The sequence below is a fragment of the Malaclemys terrapin genome, chromosome 11 (assembly GCF_027887155.1).
Source record: "Malaclemys terrapin pileata isolate rMalTer1 chromosome 11, rMalTer1.hap1, whole genome shotgun sequence".
In the NCBI taxonomy this organism is placed as follows: Eukaryota; Metazoa; Chordata; order Testudines; family Emydidae; genus Malaclemys; species Malaclemys terrapin.
Window position 1 is genome coordinate 19279692 of NC_071515.1, and position 18067 is coordinate 19297758.

Consider the following 18067-nt stretch of genomic DNA (forward strand, 5'->3'; position numbering starts at 1 on the left):
CTCTTATGTACCTCTCCAGCACCCCCAGGAGCCTGGACTGATTAACACCAGCTTCTCAGGGAGCTTATTGTTTCCTGCTTCTTCCCTGAACCCACTTGAGGAGAACAGGCAGTCAACTGAAGTACTAGGAGCCAGTTAGGCCCTTAAGACGCTGATATCTTCCCTCACTCAGGCCCTGCTACCAGCCTGCTTATTTGTCCCCTTCAATTGAGTGTTGAGAGCCACTATAGCTGGACAGAACAGCAGTCATGAGTGAAAGAAGAAAACGCCCCTCTGGGGCAGCATTCAGAAAAGGAAAGAAAGCAAAGGAAGCTTTTCTATCTAAGCAGGAAGGAGCTCTCCTGAGACACAGGAGACACAAATGTTCCCGTAGACACAAATGTTCACAGTGAGCCTTCCGGCCCCAGGGAGGGTTAGGGTGACCAGATGTCCCGATTTTATAGGGACAGTCCTGATTTTTTTTTTTTTTTTCTTATATAGGCTCCTATTGCCCCCCCCCCCCCCCACCAGTCCTGATTTTTCACACTTGCTGTCTGGTCACCCTAGTGAGGATGAGAGTGGTGAGGAGATGCCTGATCTTCCAGTTAGTCAGAGTGCAGGTGACCTACCCGCAACTGCAGCGTCCATATCTCCATCTTAAACGTATGTAACCATGCACATTCCTGAAGAAAAGTGTAGATCAGAGAAGATTGTGGTGGAGGCGCAAGAAACAGCTGCTGCTGAGTTTAGTTCCTTAAGTCTAGATGACTCAGGACTGTGGACCCACTTGAGCAGTAGCCTGAGGGACTTCCTTGTACTGCATGGGCCACAGCAAGTGAAAAACTTCATGTTCCTCAAAGACAATGAAAATAGAAGTTTCCTCCCACACATTACTGGCATGAAATCCCCAATGGTGACAAAGTGGAGAGGCCATGGCTTATGTACTCAAAAACCCAGAATGTTTTGTTGCAAACTCTTCCAGTCTAATGTTCCAGCCACATTGGGTTCTACAGGAACAAAGGACTGGAAAAATCTGGCTAGAAATCTGATATGCTATGAGAAGGCAGCAAATCACCAGAGAGCATTCCATAGGTGGAAAGAGCTTGAGATGAGACTAAGGTTAAAGGCCACCACAGATGATCAGCATCAAGAGAAGATTGCATCAGTGTCTCTCTACTGGCAAAACGTTTTGAAAAGGCTCATTGCCATTGTGAGAATGCTGGCTACCCAAAACATAGCACTGCATGGCACTTCAGATCAGCTGTATGTGCCAAACAATGGAAACTTCCTTAAAATTGTGGAGCTGATGGCTGAGTTTGATGCTGTACTCCAGAAGCATCTGAGAAGAGTCACCACCCAAGAAATATACACACACCATTACCTTGGAAAAACAATTCAAAATGAGATCATACAGTTACTGGCAACAAAAGTCAAACAAAAGCTTGTGGCAGATCTGTTTATTACTCTGTTATTCTGGACTGCACACCTGACATCAGCCATACGGAACAAATGACTTTAATGGTGCGTTTGTAACAACAGAACCTAGTGAAAATGTCCCTGCAATGGTGACTGTCAGAGAGCATTTTCTAGAATTTATTGACATTGATGATACTACAGGAGCTGGTATGACAAATGTGCTTCTTAAAAAGCTGGAAGATACAGGAATTGCGATAGCTGACATGAGAGGTCAGGGCTACAATAATGGTGCCAACATGAGAGGAAAGAACAGAGGAGTGCAGACACGGATCTGAGAGTTAAACCCTTGAGCTTTTTTTGTCCCATGCAGTTCTCATTCATTGAACTTGGTGGTCAGTGATGCAGCATCAGCTTCTAGTGAGGCTGCTGAATTTTTTAATGTAATTCAAAGCATCTATGTATTTTTCTCTCCATCAACTCATCGATGGCAAATTTTGAAGCAACATCCTCTCTGACACTGAAACCACTGAGTGCCACATGATGGGAAAGTCAAGTGGAGGCGATAAAGCCTATCAAACACCAAACTGGGAAGATAGATGATGCCATAGTTGCCATTATGGAGGATAATGCTATGACAGGAACTGTTCGTGGGAGAACAGTGGCAGAGGAAAATGGAATCACCAGAAAAATACATAACTTCAAATTTCTGTGTGGCTTAGTGTTGTTGCATGACATACTGTTTGAAATAAATGTTGTAAGCAAGAGACTCCAAGGTGTTGACCTTGATATATCTGGAGCAATGGAACAACTGGACAAAGCAAAGTCATACCTACAGTCTTACCGGTCAGATGAGGGATTTCTGAAGAGTGCACAGAGGAACTTCACACTGAAGCTGTTTTCCCACCCATTCAAGAATGCAAGAGTCACCGAAGAAGACGACGACATTTTGATTATGAGGCACAGGATAATCCCATAAGAGATCCCAAACAACAATTCAAAGTTGAATTCTTTAACCAGATGCTAGATTGTGCAATACAGTAAGTTGAAGAATATTTCATGCAGCTCAAGGAACGCAGCAGTATATTTGTTGTATGATATTCCAAAACTCCTCACTATACCTGAAGAAGACCTACACCAGCAATGCAGGGCACTAGAGACAGTGGTGACACATGATGACATGCACGATATTGATGCGAGTGATTTAGGCGATGAACTGAAAGCCCTTTCAAGATACATTTCAGCAGGATCAACTCCAAAGGCTATTCTGGAATATATGTGCACAAATAAGATGACCACCCTCTTTCCAAATGCTTTTGTTGCTCTGCGCATACTTCTAACACTTCCTGTAACAGTTGCCAGTGGAGAACGCAGCTTCTCCAAGCTGAAGTTAATAAAAACACATCTATACTCCATAATGACACAGGAGAGGCTGGTCGGCCTTGCAACCATCTCAACAGAGCATGAGCTGGCCCAGACTGTGGACCTTCAGGAAGCAGTTCAAATCTTTGCGACCAAAAAGGCACCACTTTGGTTATTCAAACAGATAAAAATGCCAGTGTTTACTATGCAGACAAGAAAAGTTACATTTGCTGTTCAGGCATTTGAAAGTTAAGTGTTACTTACAATTTTTGAATGAGGCATTTTAAGTTGTTAGTTCTCCTTTATTGGGGTAGGTAGCAGAGCAGTACCACTAGAGGAGTAGAACAGGAAGAAGGCAGAATTGAGACCTTTCTAAGTTTTGGCCCAAGCGAGGGGGCATGGGGGCGTCATTTGAGCTCCCCGCCTCAGGTGCCAAAATGTTGTGGCCTGGCCCTGCCTAAGACATATCCAAAGTATTGTATCCCTACAAACTCAAAACTCTCCCATGTCTATGCTCACACAGCCTCTCAAACACATCCAGCATAGAATGTGGCAGTGAGGAACCACATTACAAGCCACAGTACAAGATTCATTCACTAATATTTAAACTGTTCCCCCATCCCATATTCCCAATTCCTCTAATGTCCATTCACCCATCTTCCTTGCACAGTCACATACTGGCCAGAAAAATCCCATGTACATTTATTAACACCATGACACTAATGAAATCATATATTTTTCATACCCCCTACCTCCAGAAGTAACCAGCTTTAGAAACCTCACAGTGATGGCTGCATCACTGAGTCACAGGGTTTTCTTTTTAATTCAAAGAAAAACTTCACCATCTTTCTTTAATGTTATCAACCCGGAAGCTTGACAGTAAGGATTAAAAATTGCTCCTTCTTTCTCAGTTGGTTATTGGAAAGGCTGTGAAAGGTAATCAGTCTTGTGAAGCTACACTTTACAGTCTGCATAAAATGCCATGATTCCCAGTTCTCTCCCCAACCTAATTGAAAGTGCATAATATCTCACAGCTGGGGAAATGTAAACTGTAAACATATGCAATATATCACACTATCACACAAAAACCCGTTACGAATGGGCACTGGGTGATCATCAGGACCAAAAGTCAGAGTTTTGCTGAAGAAGAAGAACTTTTCCTGTCTAAAAGAGAAAAAAATACTTTCTCAGCAGCATAGGAATTGGATTGGAGGCAGTTCATTCATTCTGTTTGTGAAATATGGACCTTTCTCTAATGATTTTTATTTGTCTGCTGCTTTATGTAGACCCTCTTCAGGGGTGCTGTTGGGGCAAAGGCTGTTCTTGGTTAAAACAATGTATATCAAGAGTAAAACCATTTTTTTCTATTCGGTAAATACAAGTGCACGTGAAATTGAAAAATCAGGTGATCTGCAGCCATTGGGAAGTATTACCTGTCAGCAGACGTCTGGGGATGGTGCTGCTTGTTTATCTTTGCATACAGTCCTTCCAAATGTTCCCTCTCTCCTGATACTGAAGGGATATCCCGTGGGTATCCAAAGGTTTCTGTTACAGGTGGAGACGATGGCCTGTAGACATTTGCTGCTGGGTAAGCCTCTCTGAAGTGATTCACTCTGGCATAATTTGGGTCCATCTCATCATCATCATCATCATCAGGTGGTGGACTTACAGGGCTTGTGGAGTAATCAGCAAGCCCTCTTGCCTGCTTTTGCCGTAATTCCTGATGTTTTGCACCAATCCTAATCATTAGAAAGAAACAAAGAAAGACAACACATTTGGATTTACTCCAGCAATGACATCAAACCAGTGATGCATCAAGGAAAATTTTAAAAACATCTCTCAGCTGTTATAACTATATGTATATTTCAAGACAGTAGAACTCCAATGCAAGCAGAAATCTCTAGGTTCTATTCCTTTGGCATGCATCTTTGTAAACAAGTCATGTTATCATTCCGCACTCTGACAACAGATTATTGCAGAACAGGGTGCAATTTTTCACAAGTATTCCTGGTAAGTGCTGTTTGTGTATATGTGCACAAACACAGTTTTAATCATACACAGATCTAATATTTTAGAAATACATCTCTACTAAAGGTTTGTGTTAAAACCACAACGCAGGCTTAAATATCTAACCTAATCTTCAAACTTTTCATCTAAATTAGCTAATAAAAATATTATTGCCTCTTTGGCCTCTTGACCGACACATATTCTTCTAAATAAATTAACTTGCGAAAAGTGGATTAAACGTGAAATAAATGTGAAGATGGCACAGTTGTTTGCAAAGCAGGAGCAAAAGCAATTTGCTTGAGATTTAAAATATATATATATATATTCTTTTTCCATAAATGCCTCATTATATAGGGGCTAGGGACAGAGTAAAACAGGGAAGAAATTAATAGAAACCTGACAGAGATGGATTGGTACATATAAGTGAATTAAAGACTATTACTGGCAGTGCTCCACTGTGATAAAGCCTTAAGTGGTATTACAAAACGCTTCTGCTAATCAGTGCCATTGTGTAATCTGTGGGGAATAGGAATGGTAAAACATATTCAGGTAAATTTCAAACCCAAACTTCAACGATTCAATATTTACTCCTGAATCAAAAAAATACAATAAAGTTCCATGAATGTGCAACTTCTGTTAAATGTTCAGTTCCTCTTTAAGATGGCATAATTAAACACAAAGAGAAGAATGACAGCAGCGTGCTGACCGTAGTATGGAGACTGTACTTATGGAAGTTTTTGATGCAGGAAAAGATGCAAGGCAGAAGCATGTAGCACACCTGTAAACGTCAACATTTACCCACTGTCACTGTATCTGAAGTATAGTAGCATTTCCCCATATTTAATAAATATAGCGACAGAGTCCTGTGGCACCATATAGACTAAAAGATGTATTGGAGCATAAGCTTTCGTGGGTGAATATCCACTTCGTCAGATGTATTCAGCCACGAAAGCTTATGCTCCAATACATCTGTTAATCTATAATCTGCCACAGGACTCTTTGTCGCTTTTTACAGATACAGACTAACACGGCTACCCCTCTGATACTTGATAAATATAGTGAGTCTATAGAAAGAACAAGAAGTAGGAAAATACTTAATGTGGTTAAACATTGGTGATGACTGTGGCCAAAAACACACAGAGTGTGCAGGACAAATAGTCAGAAGCCTGGAGATGAGAAAAGAAGAGGTTTTGGAGAAAATTTGGAAGGGCCCTGAAAGATATATAGCTCTGGAAATAAGACGACTAAATCACACTGAGATATTAAAGCATTGCTGTACATCCAGTTGATCCATTCTTTCCAGATATGTGCAACCAACTGGAATATGTACCTGAGGATTTTTATTTTGCTTCATTAGAAAATATATTTCAGTATGAAAAACCAAGATGCATCTTGTGGTGGGGAGGGACGATGCAGCAGACAGCTTTGATGGGTCTCAATGAGGTGCACACACCAAGGTTTTGGCAGCTGGCGGGAGGGAGGGATGGAAAAGAGGAAAGTGTGTTCAATTTTTCCTCTCCTACTTCCTCAGCCATGGAACACTTCTCTCCTCCTCCTCCCAGGTCACCCTTCCTCTTTCAGAATAAAACCTAACGTGTACAGTCAGTAACGGGTGAAAGAACAGTAGTTTTCTGTGTCCTCTCTACTGTTTTCTCCAAGTCCTCTAGCCCCCATCCATTTACTGCATTTTCTGCAGATAAGGCTACATTTATTTATTCTGGCTCTTACTGTATTTCTTCTGTTTCCTTTTTTATTTCTTTGTTCCTACTAAGTTCCTCAAACCACTTGGGCTTTCTGTTCTTATACCTTCTATGTTTTGTTTTTTTTCTTTTGGCCTTTTCCTGTTTCTCTCCTCTACCCAATCCTGCTCTCTCTGTACCCTTCAGTCTTCTCTGCTTTTCTACTCCCCTCATTCTCTCATTCCACCACACACATTCTTTGTCTCTAATTCACATGCTGGCCCAGCCAGGTCAGTAGCCCTGTGTGGATGGTGGAGGCTGACCAGCCTGTAGGCTCACAACTCATAGCACTGCCAGGATTCAGAGTGTCTTTGATTCCACATGGATCTGTTACTATGCGAATGGGAGATTTCACTGGGGTGGGGTGTGTTTGGGCGTCTCATGGAGGGTATATCATGGGGTTGACATATAGCAGACCTGGTCAGTGAGGCACACATGCTCTCAGCTAACCTGCTGTCAATTTCATTGGCTCAGCTAGCTTCTGACTCCTTTGGAGGGCCAGAGTTTGATGGGGTTTACATAAAGTGGGGGAGACGTCTGTTTTTTGTAAAACACACAGGGACACTGGGATAGATATTGAGGAAAAGGGACATTCCTTTACTCAGGGACACATGGGTACTCTGGGGTGGAGAAAAAGGCAAGTATGGATATACAGCTGAAGTCTATGCTGAAATTACCACAGATGAAAACAAACACTAATAAGCAGTGATTGGTTTTCCTTTCTATACTGTAGCGTCAAACCTCAAACCAGCCCTAGCACGAATAATTAGTGAGTAGATGAAAATATGCAAAAGGCTTCATCCTCTACGGGTTCCTGAATAACGATAAAAGAAAGACTACACAGCAGGAGGGACCCAGCCTGCCTGCGTCAGAGCTGCCAGAACAAACTCACCACATTTTATGTTAAGTCATTTTGGAAAAAGTTCTAATCCGATCAATTCTTGCAACAAAACAATCTTTCCAGGGCGAGTGCAGTATGGATCCTGTTGTCAGGGAGTGCTTACTGTACTATGATGACAGGGATGGATTTCCATTTGCAATACAGCTACAGACATCAATACAGCAGGGAGCGGGGCTGTATCACTGGTTTCTGTCTTTTATCCATAAAGTGCCTTCACAAGAAATCATCTTGCAGAAAGATTAATATTTTACATGCCCCACATGGTGTTCTGTTTAGAAATGGAAAGATGAAAGCACTCTATTTGTTTAACCCCCACCCACACACCCCAAATAGCTTATAGCTATTGGACCCAGTACATTTATCAGTTCTACAGTCCCTGTCTCTGAAAGTTCTGCCTTTTGCCCATTAAATGCTTTTATAGCAATTTAAGATTATTTCTGCTATTGGGCCAAATCCTGAGAGATGCTGAGCATTTGCAAATATATCCAGGAAACCGAAGACAATAGACCAGATCCTCAACTGGTCTAAAATGGCATAACTCGATTGACTTCAGTGGGGGTGCGCCTATTGACATCAGCTGAGGAGCTAGCCCAATACCTTTATGCTGCACATCAGAGAATTTCTACAGGTGGGATAACGTACAGGTTTTCTATTAGCCTTAATGATGGGATGTTGTATCTCCTTGGATTGTCTCGTGAGGGAGGGCAAAAGCAGCAGCACATAACATTCTCTAGAGGAGAAGACTTGGGGCAACTCATGGGAATTGCAATGGTGAACGGAAATGGACTCTGAACCGATACGTACGATACCCCTTAGAGATTGCAGACTTGACGGTAACAGAGTAGCACAACACAGTGGCATCATGTGTAACTTGCTTTCATGTTTGACAGTGAAAGTAATTTGTTCTGCCATCAATACTGGTACCTTCTGCACAACAAAAGCTGGAATTAGGTTAGCACAATTTTCTTTTGTTACTGTGAATAAGCCTAGCGTCTTCAAATTTTCCTTATGAATGCAGCCTACAGTCACTTTCACTGCTATGATCTGTACCTGCTCAAGAACAAATTACTTACTTTCTATATTATGCTGACCAGTCAATGCCAGTTTATGTGAATTTCTTGATGATCAATGCCTCATCTTTTCAATAGGGCCATTGTAATTGTATTAATATTTCTTGTTTCTTTCTCACTCTTCCATGGAAATCTATAACATCTGCTCAATGATCTCTCTTTTACTGTTTCTGTTTTTCATTTCAATCCAAGCTCTACCTGATGTGAGAATTGAACTACACAGGCTGTATAATTTCAATTTTGTATCTACCTATTTTACTAAACCTTCCTTTATTCCTCTTACCATTGTAGTTTCTATTTTCTAAAGTTTTTCCATTTTCCATTTTCTAAAGTTTTAAATATCCTGATTGCATAACATCACCATGTTCTGACCCAATCCTTAAGAACATTTGTTTTCTACAAAACATACCAATAAGTGCCTAATAATCTTTTATCCTGCTTCACCCTATTACCTTCCTCTCCCATATAACATTCTGTCTTGCCTCCCCAACCTGCTATGTGTTGCACATTTGTACAGTGTTTTGCCCTGTTCCCCTACTCTTACTTCTCTTTTGTTGATTTTTCTTATAATTTAGACTAGTTCCACCTCTTACCCTCATCACAGAAATCTGCCAAATCAACAGAATTGTCACCGCAAACAGCCTTGAAACTACAACTAGAGAACTACAATTACAGAAGAGACCAACATGTATCACAGGATGGGTCTGGTTAAACAAGTGGAAGCAAGAGATTACATGTCACTCACCACCCTGACACCAGCAGTGAAACTAAAGAGGAGAGGCACAGGTCACAATCTGAACAGTTTAGCCTAATACTAAGTTTATACAAACTTCCTGATGAGGGAATGGGAAATAAACCACATAGGATGGAAGGAAGCCAGTCACATTTCCCTTCTGTATCCCATATCAATTCTGCTCACTCTATTCTGCCACCTGAAACCAAGCATCCAGTTAAATCACTGCATGACGAATGCATCAACTTCCGTTAGCTGTGCATCTGTGAAAACACAGCCCTCTCACCTAGGTAGCTAGAGCATAGGCATCTTAGAAATGCTGTAGCATGTCCTGCCCTCTTAACCTCCTGTGATTCCCCCTCTCTTTTAATTGTCATCCAAAGCCAAACACATAGTTCCTGCCTAAAGATTTTCCGTAGCTTCCAAATCCCAGAATCTATCATGCATAACTTTTCCTAGCCACATATAAGCCAATAATTTTGGGCTGCAAAGGCCAAATGCTCACATTGCAGATTTTTTATATAACCCTGATAAGAATATGAGTAAAGTTTTCAAAATAACTTAAGTACCATTTTCAAAACTGGCTTAAGACATTGAAGGAGTCTAAATCTCATTGAAAGTCAATGGGCCTTAGGCTTCTAAATGTCTAGAAAAGTTCAGTTCTGAAAAATTGAACTTATGTGCATTTGAAACTTTTACCCCATATCTGGGGCTGCTCAGCACAAGAACAATAATTTATGGTATACACGTTCATTTATTCCTCAGACCTCCTTCCAATATGACTAGGAGCCTACCAAATTCACAGTCCATTTCATGGTCATAGGATTTTTAAAATCGTAAATGTTGTGATTTCAGCTATTTAAAGCTGAAATTTCACAGTGTTGTAATGGTAGGGGTCCTGACCCAAAAAGGAGTTGGCAGTGGTGGTGTCCCAAGGCTGTTGTAGCGAGGGGTTGCAGTACCGCTACCCTTACTTCTGCGCTGCCTTCAGAGCTGGGCGGCCGGAGAGCGGCAGCTGTTGGCCGGGCACACAGCTCTGAAGGCAGCTCGCCACCAGCAGCGCAGAAGGGTGGCAATATCATACCATGCCATCCTTACTTCTGCACTGCTGCCTTCAGAACGGAGCAGCTGGAGAGTGGCGGCTGCTGGCCAGGAGCCCAGTTCTGAAGGCAGAGCCGCCGCCAGCCGCAGCGCAGAAGCAAGGATGGCATGGTATGGTATTACCACCCTTACTTCTGCGCTGTTGCTGCTGGTGGGGTCCAGTGAACAGCTGCCGCTCTCCGGCCACCCAGCGCTGAAGGCAGCGCAGAAGGAAGGGTGGCAATAAGGCAACACCCCTAAAATAATCTTGCAACCCCTCCGGCAACTCCCTTTTGGGGTCAGGACCCCCCAATTTGAGAAATGCTGGTCTCACCCATGTAATCTGTATAGCAGAGGGTAAAAGCACACAAAAGACCAGATTTCTCAGGGAGAGACCAGATTTCATGGTCCGTGACGTGTTTTTCTTGGCTGTGAATTTGGTAGGGCCCTAAATATGATCCATTAACACAAATTCCATAGCTGGCACCTTTTTTGTGTACCACAAGTATGAACTCTGTAAGGAACTTCTATTCAATAACCACATCTTTTCTTAGTGGGAAGGAGCAGAACATTCCAGCCTTCAAGTTCTTCTCTGTTGTATATCTCAGGTGAGAAGAACAACTGGTTAGCACAATGTGCAGCATGCAAACCAAATGCTGCCAGTTACCATCTGTAATGAAAACATGAACAAAAATTGCTAGCTACTGCAGAAAGGCTGCAGTTACAATTGTGGCCATGTAGACACAGCTCAAAGGCTCCTACTGACAGCACTGAAATTGCTTGAGGGATCCCAAAAGGCAGATAATGTACTATTTTCTTCTAGCCAGCAAGAACAAACTTTCTGCTGAAAATGTACAACAAGAAGTACAACAATCTGTTTTATTATACGTCAAGTACAGATTGTGTGCCCGATGCTGTGTAGAGCACATGGAATGCCATGATCCATGCTCCAAGGTGCCAATCTAAGTAGACAATACAGTCAAACAGAAAATACACCTGGTGACCAAACAATGGTGGTGGGGAGGGATTGCTTCATTTTTAATAGAGTACAGCAATATATTTTGATACAAAGGATTAAAATTGATAGGCTTTGCAGAAAATGTATGTTTTAAGCAGCGATTTGACCAAGCATTAGTGCATCAGTGAAGGAAGTTCCCAAAGGCAAAATAGGAGAAGGAACAATAACTAGCAAAGGTGAAGTGTACAATAGGAGGCATAGGTCATTTACAATAATTAATATTCGATTTGCAATTAATATAGTGAAAAGGGAGTGGTTGTGAAAGCGGCTTGAGATGTAGCTGGACTTTTACAAAAAGGCCCAATCCTGTGAGTCTTTTAATCAGGTTAATTGGTGTAATACACATTCTTCCATTCATTTGGTCTTTCCTTGTGTGCAGCAGAATAAAAGCCGCTGCATTTTTCCACTCACGTGATGCTGCCTGAGATCTCCAAACCGCAATGATTACTCAATTTACATCTGATTTAGAGTCTTAATATCTCAACTGTGATTTTACATAACATTTCTGCTTTTGTCTCTCATTTCCCTAATTCATACATAGACTGAAAAAAGCGTTATCTAGGAGAAAGTACCCTACTGCCCCAGGAGGTCATTTGGATTTCAGTTGGGTTTAAGGTTTCAATACTTTTTTCTATCTGGTAGCACAATATATTCCAATGGTTAAAACATCAGATTTTCATTCATCTACATAAAAGTGGACCAAATAAATTCTGCCTTTAGACCTTCATATGCAGCACTCACTAAAGTGAATTGAGTATTTCATGTGACTATCTGAGGCAGCATCTGGTCAAATACTTTAAATTTTTTATTTTATCATTATTAATATGCATGAACTTTTCATACAAGTATTAACAAATCTTATTCATAACCTGAATGTGTTACCTTTAAAAGTCTCATTTGTGTTTGTCAATCTTTTATTCTCTGGTCAGGCCCAATATTTTAAAGAGAAAAGTTAAGTATTTCTCATAGTTCAGTGCTTTAGTCTTCAACCCCCAAAACAATGGGTAACTGAAGGAATCATCTGAAGGCAGCTGGGTTGGACCAGTATAAGTGTGACTGCAGTATTGTTATTACTAGATATATCAAGCATGAAAAGGAAAGACCCCAGCTTGACTACCAGGGCTTCTTTTCAATTGCCTTGCACTGCGTATAGTAATATACACAAGTGTAAAACTCTACTATTCTAAGCTGGTCGAGTACATTACACCCAGTTTGCATAATTGTAGGCAACTGTAACAAGATGCACGGCAATGCTTGCAGCACTCTGCTTAATGCAGATTCATATTCCCTGCACCTCCTCTCCTGCTCATCACTCTTTACCCCGAGCTCACACTCCCACCCCGCACCAAACCTGTGCTATGTAGGATCAAACATTAATTTAGTAAGCGTCAACATCCCTGTAAGGTAGCTAGGAGATACATACTAGAGAGATTACTTTGTCCACCACTGAAGTGCAACCACCTTTGAGGTGACACATGGCTGTTTAACAGTGAACAGCAACACTGTCCAATTGAAATTACAGGAGAAATTTAGGTAGGCAAAACATACTAGAACATTTGCTACTTTTTGAACAGCAGGGTGAAGGCTATATAAGGTTTTCCATTAATGTAATTTCAATATTTTTCAGTGAATTTGTTTTGATCATGGTTTTATCTCGTGTGTGTGTGTTTCAGTCAATTTAAAAGTGGTCAACTTTTACTGGAGCAAATAGCCATAGAAAGAGAATTGCAAATGGCACGTATTTGTTGATGAAAATATTCTCCCCAAAGTCCTTGCAACTTAACCAATCAAGGAAAAGAAACAAACAATCACAACTATACAACACAGCTCAAGTTCTGAATATCTATGATCTTTCCATAAAGTAAACATTTCATAAACAAACAACCAGATAAATTGAATGATGACTCAATGTGAGGAAATTGTAATTTACTTGCACATTATTTGCTCAGCTCTAGTGAGTATCGGATTTGGAATCTGGCAAAAAAAAAAAAGAGATTAATACCACTGTTCTTAAGAAAAATACCATGTGACCTGTACTGATCCCAGGATGTGAAGATTTTCATTTTACACTGCATTCAAAAGACAGCATCTGAAACTTTATGCTGCAATGTTGGTTCATGACCAACTCAAAGGGAAGACTGACATTTACTCAATCACCAACACCATTTCCTGTAGCGCTAGGTGTCCTTGGAAAGTCTCCTGTCCAACACTAAGCTGTCACAACTTTGCTTAGGTTAGTGAGATCTTATGAGCTTACAGCACAAAGTACTGGAGTGCATAAATGATGTTATTTTTCTCCATCTGAAAGAAATTCAAAGAGTGGAAGATTTAAAACGATATCCCTGTGATATGATTTTTCCCTAAAAATTTCTTCATTATATATTATATTCAATTTATGTTTATAGACACATATACAGAGTCTACCTGCATGAAATAGAGACAAATTCACCTGAGTTTGGGAATGAAAGGTTTACTTTTTAATTAATAGTCCCTGATTTAAAACTAAGCTGAACATGAAGAGATGGGACTTTTTAGTTTTCCAGTACTAAATATGTTGTGGAGAATTAAATGTGTGCACTGCACACACACTCACACACAAATTGCAAACATCTAGAAGATAATAAGGTGATAAGTAACAGTTGGCATGGATTCGTCAAGATCAAATCATGTTAAACCATCGTAATAGCTTTCTTTGACAGAGTAACATGCCTTGTGGATGGGAAGAAGCGGTAGATGTGGTACAGCTTGACTTTAGTGAATATTTTTATACTGTCTCGCATGACCGTCTCATAAAGAAACTAGGGAAATACAACCTAGATGGAGCTATTATAAGGTGGATGCAAAACTGGTTGAAAAACTGTTCCCAGAGAGTAGTTATCAGTGGTTCACAGTCAAGCTAGAAAAGCATATCAAGTAGAGTCTTGCAGGGATCATTTCTGGTTCCGGTTCTGTTCAGTATCTTCATCAATGATTTAGATAATGGCATAGGGAGTACACTTATAACGTTTGTGGATGATACCAAGCTAGGAGGAGTTGCAAGTGCTTTGGAGAATAGGATTAAAATTCAAAATGATCTGGACAAACTGGAGAAATGGTCTGAAGTAAATAGATTAAATTCAATAAGGACAAATGCCAAGTACTCCACTTAGGAAGGAACAATCTGCTGTACACATACGGAATGGGAAATGACTGCCTAGGAAGGAGAACTTCAGAAAGGGATATGGGGATCATAGTGGATCACAAGCCTCAACAGTGTAACATTGTTGCAAAAAAAGCAAACATAATTCTGGGATCTATTAGCAGGAGTGTTGTAAGCAAGACACAAGAAGTAATTCTTCCACTCTACCCTGTGCTAATTAGGCTTCAGCTGGAATATTGTGTCTAGTTCTGGGCGCCATATTTCAGGAAAGATGTAGACAAATTGGAGAAAGTCCAGAGAAGAGCAACAAAAAAAAAAAAAAAACGATTAAAGGTCTACAAAACATGACCTATGAGGGAAGATTGAAAAAATTGGGTTTGTTTAATCTGGAGAAGAGAAGACAGAGGGGACATGATAACAGTTTTCAAATACATAAAAGGTGGTTACAAGGAAGCGGAAGAAAAATTGTTGTTCTTAACTTCTGAGGATAGAACAAGAAGCAATGGGCTTAAATTGCAGCAAAGCGGTTTAGGTTGGACATTAGGAAAAACTTCCTGTCAGGTTAAGCACTGGACTAAATTGCCCAGGGAGGTTGTGGAAACTGCATCACTAGAGATTTTTAAGAGCAGGTTAGACAAACACCTGTCAGGAATGGTCTAGATAATACTTAGTCCTGCCATAAATGCAGGGGACTGGATTAGATAACCACTCGAAGTCCCTTCCAGTCCTACGATTCTATGAAAAACTCCTTTGCTAACTGCCCATGCCTACAAACGTTTGCCTTAGACTCTCTGGCAGAGAGGGGGAGAGAGAAGAGGAAGTCTGCAATTATGGTATTTCCCCAAGCACATGCTGATGCAAAGTGCTGAAGGGCATACAGATTTCTATGTGGGGAAGCAGCGGTGGGCTTTCCGAGCCATTTTTCTGCCTCCTCTGACCCTGGCATTGGCAAGAAGCTGAACTAGCTCCACTGGTAAGTTAGAGCAGCCACCAGACTTCTCTCGCTTATGTCAGATGAAACAGTCTCCTGGGAACCATTCTGTGAGTCCAGGATCATAGAACAGTGGCATGCATGAGCCCCATCTTTGAATGTCCCCTGTGTGCAGCAGAATGCATAGATCCAGCTTTATAGCACTGGGAAGCTCCCCTACATCAAGCCCTCTGCATTGCTTGAGCAGTACCAAAGAGAATTTCCCTTAGCGGAGGATCTCAATCTCTGTCTCTGCAACTAAACTTTCCAGCAACAATAACAAAACAACTTGATTATTACTTTTCCAAGTTCCATTTTAATCCTATGTTTCCTATGAAGTATGCCTTTGGCTTGTAGGCAGTCAATAATGCAATCAGTTATAATTCTCTTTGACAGCATCATTTTAAAGATGTATCTTCAAAAAAGTGTCACAGCTTAGCATAGTACTCCAGAGAAAGCGAGGCCATTACCAACAAAATGTTTTGACTCTTTAGATGGCCAGACAGCACAGTCTTTGAAAAAGAGCATCCGGATCATAGTGAAATTATTGTCTCAATGAAGGGCAAGCCAGCGATGCTATGGGAATGAGACTCGGGGGTTCTTTAGAGGGACACGCTATGACGTATTGGAAAGTGCCAACTGGACTGCGGCATCTGGGAAAGAAACCTGGTGATTGGACAAAAGGATCATCTGTCAAATAATCTACACCGTGCGTCAGTCTGGCTCCCACACCCAGTACAGTACTCAGCTCTGAGCCAGAACATTCTGGGTTCAAGCCCCAAACCAGCTCTGTACTGGAGGTGTCCTTCTTTGTGGACTAGCAGTATGCAGCTTGCTGAGGCTGTCAGAGCAAATTCTGTTTTAGTAACAATGTAAATTGGAACTGGAAGCTTAAAACCCACCACTTGGTTTAAATGCAATGTCATCCCCTATGGAAGTGGGAGAGGATTGCTGACATCAGTCAGTCATAGCCACATATCCGACCCTCACTGCTCACTGGTAGGCTTTTATTACACTTTCTGGTATATATATAGCAGCAGCAGATCTAAAATGAGAATCACTGAGAATCAATGGGATGGGATTCGTCTGTCCTCCTGTCCAGTGCAAGTGCTGCCACTGTAATAAACAGAAATCTGATAACTTCATACTGTCAGCACAAAATGAAGCGCTGACCTTGACCTGTGTAACATCATCCAGTAATTTTTTCAGAACTCCTACATACCGTGCTACCCTGCTATGATCTAATAAGAATCTACAAGTAATTAACTGGAATTTTTTGAAAACCGAAGCCTTAATCAAATATGTATTCTTATCAGGGTTCCAAGGCAGCAATAAATTGGGACATTTAAAAAACTGGGATCTAATCCAATCTGTGATCTGATCAGGGTTCAATGGTTATAATAAATTGGGACTATTAAAACTGGGATCCCATCCAACACTTTATTTTGTCTAAACCACAGGACCTAGCTGTGCTGCAAAGTCAGGAATATTCAATGAACAGTAATGCCAGGTTGGATTAACCCTTAATAAATAGTGATACCAAAAAACATGGGCGTCCCAAACAGGTATGGTCTTCCCAGAACTGAGCTGGGAAAGAAATCAATTACCAAGATTTTATCAGAGACTCAATATGACCATCTCCAGGTTTTTATTTTTATTAAAATAATAATAATAATACTCCAAGACTTAGCAGATTATCGCACAAAAACCACATGGGTTTGTTAGCTATCTGTGTGTATAGGTTTTAAAATATACTGTACAGTTAAAACTCTTAAAATTTTGTTTTTGAACACCACAAGCATTCACTTTTCATTCCAAACAATAGCTGGCTGTTTTATCAGATTGCAGCTCATGTGGCTATTCCGGTTTTCATTTTCATTTCCAGTAACATACAAATCCTCTGTAATTAAATAAAATGAAATAAATGCTGATAGAACAGGAATAGATTTTCCCTCACTAGCATTCTCTCAAAATGTTTTCTCTCTGAATGTTTTTATTTCTGTAAGACGCATTTAGTTTCTACAGGAATCACGCAGCTGCAAAATTAAATTTCAGTTTGCCAAATATCAAAAACACATGTATTGATTTAAACTATGAGAACGGGCAACAAATGCAGCAGCCGATAAGACAAGGGAGAAGGTCTCACAGCTTTTGGAATGAAAATTTAGAATCTTCAATGTAGAAATTGAATCCAATTAACTTTCTCCAAATTTGAGATTTGCTCTTACCTACCTTCAGTTCAGGCCAGTTTTTGAAAATAAGGACCATTTCCTTTGCTTTCCTTCCTTTCTGCACAAAAACTTAAATGCTACTTTTTGAAATCTCCTCAATTAATTTCAATGAGAAACACAAAACTAAGGTTTAATTAACAAAATAAACTAGCTACCTCTCATAAGGAAGCAGTGCAGGGCATTAGTCTGTACACAATGTGTCTTTATATTCACTAAGTCATATGTTATTTATTAAAATCACCCCGGTGTCAATGAGGAGCTTCATTTAGGGAAATTTTATTCTAACGTCTGTAAGATGTTCGACTGCTGGAAAGGAGACTTTGGTCTCAGCAGGGATGCTCCAGTAAAATCATCCTAAACAAACAGGAAAAAATAGTTCTCTTTCAACTGATACTCACTTTATTTGCATTTGAAAAGAGAATAAA

General features: G+C 40.6%; 1 protein-coding gene across 1 annotated transcript in view; it reads right to left on the reverse strand.

Moving 5' to 3' along the window:
- Window positions 1-18067, reverse strand: part of PARD3B (par-3 family cell polarity regulator beta) — a 658517-nt gene that overhangs the window by 104714 nt on the left and 535736 nt on the right. Inside the window, exon 20 of the mRNA XM_054043471.1 lies at window positions 4188-4493. Coding sequence (XP_053899446.1) covers window positions 4188-4493 — 306 coding nt within the window. The remainder of the gene's footprint in view (window positions 1-4187; window positions 4494-18067) is intronic.